The sequence below is a fragment of the Haliotis rubra genome, unplaced genomic scaffold (assembly GCF_003918875.1).
Source record: "Haliotis rubra isolate DU_JTF1 unplaced genomic scaffold, ASM391887v1 Scf1671, whole genome shotgun sequence".
NCBI lineage: Eukaryota > Metazoa > Mollusca > Gastropoda > Lepetellida > Haliotidae > Haliotis > Haliotis rubra.
This window is the reverse complement of record NW_025765638.1, coordinates 118,901-130,745: the sequence shown is the minus strand read 5'-3', so window position 1 is coordinate 130,745 and position 11,845 is coordinate 118,901. Positions and strand designations below refer to the sequence as shown.

At 37.0% G+C, this 11,845-nt stretch overlaps 2 protein-coding genes across 2 annotated transcripts in view; one reads left to right on the top strand and one right to left on the bottom strand.

Annotated features, from left to right (window-relative positions):
* The first annotated feature begins 342 nt into the window (after positions 1–342).
* On the top strand, positions 343–7,990 carry LOC124272212 (malignant T-cell-amplified sequence 1 homolog). Its single transcript, XM_046707366.1, has 6 exons — positions 343–480; positions 3,832–3,984; positions 4,110–4,210; positions 5,221–5,354; positions 6,962–7,029; positions 7,824–7,990. The coding sequence occupies exons 1-6, from the start codon at positions 470–472 to the stop codon at positions 7,903–7,905; spliced, it is 549 nt and encodes a 182-aa protein (XP_046563322.1). The 5' UTR covers positions 343–469; the 3' UTR covers positions 7,906–7,990.
* A 465-nt stretch (positions 7,991–8,455) lies between these two features.
* The window catches only part of LOC124272213 (kinesin-like protein KIF3A), a 44,791-nt gene continuing 41,401 nt past the window's right edge, over positions 8,456–11,845 (bottom strand). Inside the window, 1 exon segment of the mRNA XM_046707367.1 lies at positions 8,456–11,064. Within this exon segment, the coding sequence (XP_046563323.1) occupies positions 10,994–11,064 (71 nt within the window). The 3' untranslated portion in view covers positions 8,456–10,993.

Below are 11,845 nucleotides of genomic sequence, written 5' to 3'. Positions count from 1 at the left end.
AAAACTGATTTTCTTCCTTCTTGTTCTTCAATATCGATCAAAGTTCGTTTAGAAATAGTAATATTTCTCTCTCACATATTTTAAATAAGTATATTTTATAGAAATACTGTGAATTTTTCATTTGATGTTCAGATGTTGTATATGAAATAGTAAAGAGGGTGTTTGTAGGATAATGCATTGATATTTTTTCATTATGTGAAAATGTTGGGTAGTGGATAAGTTAGGTCTAGTAGTAAATAATGTATTTTCATCACATCAGAATTATACAAGTTTGGGTTCATGCCGGTTCCGGACTGCGCGTGTTCTTTTTACAGTACTTGTCGTGTATTTCAGTAAATACCAATGAAGTCATTACCATTGGAGCAGAGCCATAGTGTAGCGGAATGTTATATGAAAGGGCTTACAAACCCAAAAAGGAGTATAACTTCTGCTGAGCATGCTTTGATCTGAAGAACCAAAATATTACAACATGTTTAAGAAGTAAGTCAATATAACTTGTCACAGAATAGTGTCAAATGTGTTATATATGTGTTTCGATGTTCTGATTATGTTTAATACTGTAAAATCGTCGGAAAGCGAAGTAATGGGTATAAACTTGATGTTGATCGGAGCACAGTTGCTTGACACCGGGAAACGGCATCGCCGGTCGCCATGACCAGTCTGTCGAGACGACATAATCGCCATATGTTATATCATATAAATAATCTTCTAATGCAGTGTAAGCAAAGCTAAAGAATAAGGATGGTTTTGTCTCAGAATTCTAAAACAAAATCGACATTTCAAGTCACTTGTTATTTCCAGTCTATCACATCTACTTTGAGGTGAATGTGTCGTAGTCGAAATGTACAAATACGCACACCAGGTTTTTGTAAAAAAAATGGCCCTGGCTGAACTAACAATCTACCTGTATCTCATCATGCAGGAGTAACCATGCTAAGAACACGAGAATGGGAGGACTGTTCATATACAGGAAGTGATTATTCATATCAAGTTCAAACCCTCATGGAACATGTTTCCAAATCCAGATCGAATCTGCAATGCACATTTGGATCTGGCATAACATACGTCTTTGGATCAGGGATATATACTAGGAAAACAGTTAAGTTAAGGGCTCCACTAAGACACATATATATTATTATTAAACATATCACAAATATTGGGTAATGAATACAATCACAAGTCAACAGTTGATGTATTATTCGGCATATTCAGTTAAACAATGACGCGGGAAAAGTGACCACATCACTTTCAAAATAATTATATAAATATTTATCTTACCTTCATGTAAAATACTTTAATTTCATTGGTCAATGACGGTTTAACAAGTTTCCGTGTCACCCACCCAGGAGGGTGACAACTGGAAAAATATTACCGCTGCCGCGGTAACCACCAAGCTCTCCGCCAAGAAGCTGAAGCGCTAACAATCATATCATGTCATAATATGGCGCATGCCGTGCCGGAGTTGAAAACTGTTAAATCAGCAGTTTTTGTGTTCACTTTGTACAGATTTATTTTACCGACTTTCACTGCTTTTATTTAAAGGTCACATGCAGCGTAAAACACAACTTTGCAGATTCTGATACCTTCGGTATGGACTTACGAAACAAATCATCAAAATGCAAATTCAACTTATAAAGTTGAATTTTTTCGCGATGAATAAAACCCATGAAATCGTAGTTCAAATGATTCACTAACTTTCCCCAGTGCTTGGGGAATTGAAGTGGTTTCAACAGCTGGGTTGCGCACATAGCACATGCGCCAGTGAAATAGGTTCGTGGAGCTTGGAAGCGGGTTTTCCGGTCAATATTCGTGAAGGCTTTGGTGTGAGCTATTTTTCTAATGTTTTGTTGATATTTCACAGGCGCGAGAGCTTTTATATGTTATTACAGTAGATTACCGATTTAACTGTTTATATAATTTCATTTGTCTATTTCACCACACGCGTTCTTCTTACCGAGTCACTTTCTCAGTTCGATGCTTAAAAGCAATGTCATTATTTAGTGTCGACAGAATTTCTAACTTCTAATGATATAGATATGTCTTTGTCACAGACAAAACTCAATGTCTGTTTTATTGGCACCTATGTGTCTGCCTGCCCGTCTGCTAATGACAATATTCAATACACAATTTCAATCACTGACCACATGCAATTTGAACTTAACACCATTATCAGGCTATACACCATAAACAAAGCGCATTGATTTATGGCCCGAGTTCGGTCTCTGTCACATTATGTAATTACACAGACAGGCAGGTGTGATACTTGTACACATGACGTGTTATGATGTCTGTTGATTGCAAAATGTTATACACAAAAAATGAGCATGTATTTACAAAACCAACATCTCTATATATACACACACACAATGAGCCGTGAGGGCATCTGCAAATGAACCAGCTGTTACACTTGAGTGCACACCCACCCGCTCTCGACTGGGTTCAGTATCCCGGCTGCTTCGCTTTTTTAGAAGTAAACCCAAGTACAAAATATTGCACTTTTGATTGCGATTGTACACGCTTATAATTTTGTTTTATGTTTTTCATAACCAGCAATGTATATTATATGTCATGAATAAGTGATAATTGTGTTTTAATTATGTTTGATTTTTGGTTGCATGTGACCTTTTAAGCTATTTTATACATTGAGTGGTTTGCACACTCAGCTTAAACATAATTAACAATTTTTATAGCAGTTTTATGCTTTTCAGAATATGTTTCACTGATGTTAAAAATCCAGTTGAGAGGCAGACGCCATTTTGTTTGCATGTCATATAGTCGGTAGCGATCTTTAACATAAAATAAAATGATATTTTGTACATTTAACATGGCGGTAAGATAAATACGCTTTATGCTTCACCCTCGGGTAATACGGTCTGATGTACGCCTCTTTGTAGCAGTGTACGCCTACCAGCTCGGGTGACACTGCTACAAGAGGTGTACAGCAGACTGTATTACCCTCGAGAGAAGCATACAACTTATAATGTAACAGTGTCGACTGGTATCCAGTCTGACTTGGGTATATCCAATTTACACATACCATTTTGATAAATAACACCTAAATTCACGTAAAAACAAAATCATAAATATCTGATTGTAGTGATTGCGAATAACAAATTGGATTTATTAATAAATAAGTTCACTGAATATGTAAGTGAATCATAACAGCCCTAGAACACGTCATAGCACAGTCTGTAGCCCTGTGTAGTGACAAGACAGTATCAAAATCAGTTAATATAGAGACAGCAGGTAGAAAGGATTTCTGATATTATGACTGGACTCTATGTAATTCATTTATAACTTCCACTGGTGCAACCTGAAACTGCCAAAGGCAGCCTCACATTTAAACCAACTTAAACTTAGTGTATGGTCATAATTTCAATATATATTGTTAATTTATGAAGAAATAATCAAGTTCCTTATTTCATTCTTTAAAGACTTTTCCAAACTGTAAAGACATAACTCTGCTATTTTAAGACAATATGTAGGCCACATGAACAGGAAGATTGTGTTGCTGTTGATTCTCAGCATCATGGCAGATTGTGTATGTGCACTATGACTGCATACCTTCAGTGTACTACATATGGGGAACTTGCTGGGGTAGTGACTCTGACGACTGCATGGACAGTGCTTGAATGACTGTTACTGGTCATGTTATGAAATTTTGTGAAGTAAAATAAAAATGTATCAAATCTGGAATAAATTTGTTATATGAAAATGGTATTCTATTTCATGAATACCTATTTCATATTGAGCAGCAACTTTGTTTCCTTAAATCAAGCCCTGTATGATAATACACATATAAGTTTAAAATATATTTCATTTTGTTGCCAGGTTTGACAGTAAGGATGCAGTGTCTAACGTGAACAATGCCAAATCGTCAGTACAGAAAGGTATCCGCAATGCAGTACTAGAGCAGTTCCCACACATCAAATCCTACGTTGATGAGATTTTGCCCAAAAAGGAGCCTCTTAAAGTTGTCAAATGGTAAGATTTCTTCCTATGTTCACTGAACAAGAGACAGAGATCATGAACATTTTGGGTGATGTTTTTATGTTTGTTTCTGTTTGCAAGTCTGTTCACATGGTCAATAATATATTGTTTATTTACAGTCATGAACATATAGAAATTCTAGCCAATCAGACAGGTGACTTACTGTTCTTCCGACAAAGAGATGGCCCGTACTGTCCGACACTCAGGCTCATTCACAAGTGTAAGTATTGTTGTGTACTTTTCCCCCTGCTAGTGCTGAAGTAGTCCTTTGTGCTCAGATGCTTGTCATAAGGGGCAACTGAAATGGGGGCTGGTTTGTGTCACGGTTTTAATGGATCATTTTTGCTCCCAGTGTTTGCAACTGTTTGTGCCTCAGTTAATGACTTATCTTCTTGTCAGAAGAGCGTGGAAAGGTCATGGTTAAATTAATCTTCCGCTACCCAGGGTATGAAACTCCAAAAAATTTCAGCCAGACCACAGGGCTGGTTAGATGTAAACTTACCTGCCCACAAAAAAATACTAATATACATGTCTAAATTTTAACCCGACCGTCGGGCAGGTGAATTTGAAATCGGGCAGTCCGTGTATCTGGTCCAGACTCGATTATTTACAGACCGCCATCATATAGCTGGAATATTGCTCCAAGAGTTACATCAGTGTCAAACAACTGGTCACAAACAATGCCTCTGGTTCAGGATCTTGTCACGTGATGTAGCTGTACGATTGTGCCTGTGCCTTAAATCAATATGACCTAACTTTCTCACAAGGTGTTGTTTGCTAGGGAAATGTAGCTGTAGCCTATGTATAATATAGTAACATATCTTTTCATAGTTAATGATATAATACTGGAAATAATCTCAGTGTAATTTCAAACATGACAGTCTGAAACAAACTCGAGGTCTGACCCTATTATCATTCTATTCAATCTGGGAAGTTAATCTGTAGCATCAAAATCTACAGAAAATAGCCCTACACTAATGGTCATTGTTTGACTGACTGACTGAGTTTAGTTTTACAACGCTTTTTGCAATATTCCAGCAACATCACGGCGGTGAACACCTGAAATGGGCTTCACACATTGTACCCATGTGGGGATTTGAACGCGGGTCTTCGACGTGACAAGCCAACGCTTTAACCACTAGGCTACCCCACCGCCCGGTCATTGTTTGAAGTGGGTAAGTCTAGTTAATATTACAGTTATTACAGTTGATCTTGTTTCCATGCCAACAGACCCGTTCCTGCTTCCCCTCATGCAAGTGGACAAGGGTGCCATTCGCTTCGTGCTAAGCGGTGCCAACATCATGTGTCCTGGGCTGACGTCGCCGGGTGCCAGGATGACGAGAGTAGACAAAGATTCCGTTGTTGTATCCTTCCAGAACTGCCTTGTTCGCACACAGGTGCTCCAGTTTAAATACACAAGACTACCATTAATAAGTGATTACATGCAAGGTCTATCAAAGTCATGAAAACCATACAGGCAATCAACACACAGGTCAGGCTACACTTGCATAGTACGATTATAACTCCCATATTAGGGCTGGGACGGGTAACCCGGATACCTGTGACGGGTGGGTAATGAGTTGGACCTGAGTACCTGTCTCAATACCCGGACCCGTTATGATCATGTGACTAATAGATTAAACAATGTAGTGTGTTATTCTTTCATGATTAAAAGGTTGTATTGACTTTGAAGATTTAGACATAATTTACAGTCATCTGTCTTCAATATAATACATGGATAAGATATTGAAAAACTCAAAATTTTAGCCTCTCGAGCTGAAGAGTATATTGCTATTTCTTACAAATTTGGTGTCAGGAATTAACAAACGGGTATCAGGGTAGGGTAGGGTAGGGTAGAGTAATAGTGGGTGGAGTATCGGGTTAGAAAATTTGGACCCATCTCAGCCCAATCCCATACTAGAACATAGAGTTATCATAGTTCTAGCACCAACATCATTCTGTGCAAGTGTATCCGAAATATTGCGGTGCTCAAGAAGTCCCATATAGCAAACACTTACTCCATTTTGGGGGAATGATGGTGTTGTGACACGTCAGGAGTTGATACATTATATATTATGTTCAGAGTCTGTTTTATTTATTATATTGACTGAGGAATGATGGAAAAACTAAATATGCCAATGTGTATGCTTATTTGGGGTCAGAAGTATTTAGTGTTTGAATAAACCAGGCCCCGATTTCTCGAAACAAACTTAAGTCTGAGTTTTGACGTAAGTTAAAGTTTTTACTCAAATTTGAGAAAATGCATTTCCTAGAATAAACTGAAATTGATATTAAACTCATAGTAGACAATTTGAGTTTGGTGGACAGATTACTTAAGTTGTTAGGGCTTTTTTTATTTTAAAAATGCAGTTGAGTTAAAAATTCAGCTGTTTCAAATTGTCAAACTCAGTTTGAAATTTGAGTAAAAACTTAAGTTTGTTTCGAGAAATCGGGGCCAGGAATTGTCCATGCTCAATGGTAGTCTAGTTTTTGTGGCACATGTATTTTTTAGTGTATATTGTTGGTGTACTTTGCATTTAATATAAAGTATTTAAAATATCAAACACACATTCCATGTTGTATATCTTGCTGTCATAGACTCCAAAGGAGTTCAAGTAAAAATCACTTAGAAAAAAATTCATAAATACTCCATTCTAGTGACTGAGAATAATGAGTTACATTCTTGAGATTTTCAGTTTGATCCACCATATATGTGAATCATAACAACCACAGTAGTTGGTATTCTAGCAGTAAAAGCATTCACCCGAAACCCAGGTTCCATTCCAAGCACCGTACAATATTGCTACAAGCAGTTGTATAGCATGCTCTCACTCAGTCACACTGTTTCTAGACTAAGATCTGTTGCTGTAGACATCAGGTGAGACAGGTAGAGCTCACCTTCATGCTCATCAGCATCATCTGATTACTGATTATTTCCAAATGTGTGTTCAATTCTCCTTAGCTTCTACAGGCAATCATGGCCGAGGGAAAGGACCATGCACTAGCCATTGGTCTCACAAAGATGTCCACAGATGAAATGTAAGTGAGCACAGGACTAATGGCTACTGTTAATGATGTTGTGTGATGTAGAATGTTTCTGCTCACGTGAGTTTACAACCTAGGAGGCCTGCTTCCCGTTCATGTGAGGATTCCAGGGTAGAATAGTTTCCCAGCAACCTGAGACCTAACGGGCACTGGGCCCCTGATGTTTAAGATGCTACTTTTCGATTTGCAGAATCACATCTTTTTGAATCTGTGATTGTTGCTTGTAATCTCAGATTTCCTCTGATGTTTCTGACCCATGAAGATCCGTGTTAGAATTGATCTTCAGCAACCCATGCTTGTTGTAAAGAGGCAACTAATGGGGTCAGGTGGTCAGACTCGCTGACTCAGTTGATACGTCATCGTTTCCCAATGGCATAGATTGATGCTCATGACGTTGATCACTGGATTGTCTGGTCCAGACTCGATTATTTACAGACTGCCATCATCTAGCTGGAATATTGCTGAGTGCAGCGTCAAACAACCAACCAACCAAATCTGATGGTTTCTAGGTTTGGCAATACCATTGCATTCAGGCGGATTCAAAACAGCATTTACCCTCACTCGTTCTCTCACTCATTCTGTCACTTAGCCACTCTTGCTTTTGTACCTGTCTCTTTGTAATGACGTCGTTCTCTCACTCATTCTCTCACTTAACCACTCTTGCTTTTGTACCTCTCTCTTTGTAATGACAAATTCTTCTGGATACCTTCTTTTGTTTTGTAAGTTATTTCTTTATTTACTTCCCCACCTCTAAAATGCCATTTAAAGAAGCTATCTGTGTATTTCAGATTACAAAAGAACAAAGGTATTGGAGTGGACAACATTCACTTTTTGAACGACGGTCTATGGAATATGAAAAGTGTAAAGTGACCTTTAATCAAATGCTAGATTGTTTTCTTTCAATGTCTCCTTTATTTTCTGTATTTAACAACTGAAAATAAATATGTGCCAGTAACAGAGTCTCACTGTATCATATTTATGGAAGTGTGAATCATCCGACTGTTCCATGCTTCTTTGTGGTAGACATCTTGTTCTGGCACATCCAGCAAACACCAGCACCATCACTGGACCATGTAGGGAACCATGTGGGAACCACCTGGCAACTTCGGCAAGGTAGAAATGCAACACTGCCACAAATCAGTGTTTTATGAAATACATGATAATTTGTCAATAAGATGTGCTTTGAGAATGCAGTATTCATAAAGCACAATATATAGGACAATGGGAATAAAGTCCCAAATTAATAATTATTCGATGTTATTTGGTTTTGTTCGAGTATTTTCTGATCATGTTTTGGTAAAAGCGGACATTTTTAAGATCTGCCATTGTTTGTGGTGGTTTAAAGACAGAGTACAAGTCTTACAATCACATCCCTTGGAGAGCTGCTGGGTTTAGCTGTAAGAAGAAACATGATCGCACAAAAGATAAAAAAAAGTTTATTTCATAACAATAATCGGACGGAATATACAGTATTGCATTCATAGAGGGTGAACTTGTCACAAGGCATAGAAACATTTTAGTATAAATCATTTAATATAAAGCATGACAGATCTGCCATAATGTTTTGGTTGTCCATTCTTTGCCGAATTCATTCCATCACCACTTTGTTTATCTGCTTACTGTATGATGATTATCACTATAACAGCAACACATGATGCTTATTACATCTATAGACCAACACTGATAATGGGATTCGTTTTTTAGGAACGGGGCCAGGAATGTGGATAAAGTATCCTTCTTGGAATTTTATAATAGAGTGAAATTACTTTCTGATATTTGCAGATGCAATACAACCAGTTCTCAAAACTGACTGGGCAGATGAATCAATTTTCAAGTTTAAACTCATGCATTATTCATAATTTCAAAATATTAAGGCAAGGTCATCAGAACAAGGATGCCTTCAGTGAAGTGTACTTGTAGGATAATATTTTCTCAGCATCCATTTTCCTCCTTCAATTGAGAATACTGTACCTAGATTATATTCATAACTCAGAATCGCATATCATTCCTTATAGGTATTCTCTAATTCATCATATTTGTCACACTATTCTAGTATAAAGAACTTATTCCAATGCGAAACATATATCCATAAACTTGAAAATAGAAACTTAGTTAGATCGATGTGTAAATTTCGTATATCTCTTCATGATTTCAGGGTAAATCAACAACGTAAAAAGAAAGTCAATGATATAGAATCTATTTGTTTGCACTGTGATATGAATGTTGTAGAAAATGAATACCATGTTTTCTTTATCTGTAATAGATATTTTCTACTCCGTAATGAATACTTCTTGTCCATCAAAAAATATTGTAAAATTAGATTAACTTTGCAACAAATATTAAACACACATGATGTAAATATATTACGTTTAACATCTATATATCTGCTAAAAATATTTAGCTTAAGATCTTCTTAATGTAATTTTGGTCATGTGACAACGATTGTATATCTTGCAACACAATTGTACTATGGGCCATGTGGCCTAAAATACGGAATAAAATTTGTAGAGTAGGTATTCTCTAATTGTTCATATGCTACCATCCATAAAGAATGTATGGTTCATCCGTCCTATTGAATATATGTGTTCCACATTCAGATTGTCACACAAATGCTGCAATGGTACATATATAATTTTGATTGTAAAATATATATTATTTGAAATGTGAGTATTAAAATAATCATACATATTCAGAACAATATGCTTAAAATTTTTATTTCATCAGAATGTGGTGAAATACTGATACTGTCACTAAATGAAATTGATTGCAACTGACAACCGCCAGCGGCTGTAAGAGTCGGTTCAGAACATGATGCTCTGCTGGAATCCCATAAATACAAACAGGAAAAGGTTGTTGGAATTACGACTCTTCAAATAATATATATGGATGAGTTAACAATAATAAGATATAGCCACAAAACAAAATTTTCTCGAATCACATGTTAATGCAACAAATTCTCATTTCATACACTGCCACCCATGTCACAATTTGACTTGTTTATATTAGAATTATTATGGCTCACAACAAAAACACTGTATATCTAATATTTAGAAAAACAATTGTCTTAAAAGGGTTATAATTCCTCAGAAACAAAAATCCAAAGCAATTAAATGGTTTGTTTATGTGTTGAAAATTGAAAAATTATATGCATGATGGGTGAGTTTTCAGAAGATGTTGACACCAAAATACGCCCAAGGTGGCTTCAAAGTTACAAAATACTGAGAAAAGTTTTGAAAAAGTCATGATAGCAGTATCATCCATGATACAAAGCTTGGTGCAAAATTTAAGTTTGAATGTTTTAGTTTTAAGTAAACCTGTTTAAAATAGAAGAGGAAGACTAGATATACAATTGGGTGACTAATCTGTTCAATATCACAGACTGTAAATGTTGGTAAAGTAAATTTTAAATATACAATAAATGCATAAATATTGGTATCTTCTCCCAACACCATTTTGATATTCATTGTGCAAAGATTCATATGAAACTATGACGAAATAAATAAAAACAAAAAACCCATCCCACAAACATGTTCATGTTAATTTAAGTTGAAAATACAAACACCATCATCCAGTGTTGTGAAAATATTAACTCTAAACTGAAATGACATCCCACTGGTGTGCTCTGGATACTTTTCTCAAGCATTTTTTACCACAGTTACATTTGTTAAAGATAAATTAAACCAGAGACTGCATTGTACATATAAATAGGTTAAATTTTTACATCATTGTGATAAAAACATTAAACCCACATTTAATACCAAAAGCAACCGCGCATATTTTACTTAAATATTTGAAAATAAATAATGATGTGAATTATAAGTAATACTTCAATGCAATGCTCTCATCAGAGTTGTAGAAATGTAATAATAATATAAAAAATCATTTGCTTAAAAGAGGGAATGTTTGATTTTCATCGCATAATACTTGGAGTCAAATTCATGGATCTGGGATTCTGTGTCTAGAGCATGACATCCGAGGGGGGGATTCTGCCTCCGGACTTGGTCACAGCATCCTTGAGTTCCCCGATATCTGGAACAAAAGACACAAACCACATGTTAACTACCTGTAACATCAGACACACTACCTCCTGTGCCATCAGACACACTACCTCCTGTACCATCAGACACACTACCTCCTGTACCATCAGACACACTACCTCCTGTAACATCAGACACACTACCTCCTGTACCATCAGACACCCTACCTCCTGTAACATCAGACACACTACCTCCTGTAACATCAGACACACTACCTCCTGTAACATCAGACACACTACCTCCTGTACCATCAGACACCCTACCTCCTGTAACATCAGACACACTACCTCCTGTAACATCAGACACACTACCTCCTGTACCATCAGACACACTACCTCCTGTGACATCAGACTCTTTACCTCCTGTGACATCAGACACACTACCTCCTGTGACATCAGACACCCTACCTCCTCTAACATCAGACACACCACCTCCTGTAACATCAGACACCCTACCTCCTGTAACATCAGACACACCACCTGTAACATCAGACACACCATCTCCTGTACCATCAGACACACTACCTCCTGTACCATCAGACACAGACACACTACCTCCTGTACCATCAGACACACTACCTCCTATAACATCAGACACACTACCTCCTGTACCATCAGACACACTACCTTCTGTACCATCAGACACACTACCTCCTGTACCATCAGACACACTACCTCCTATAACATCAGACACACTACCTCCTGTACCATCAGACACACTACGTCCTGAAACATCAGACACACTACCTCCTGTAACATCAGACACACAACTGG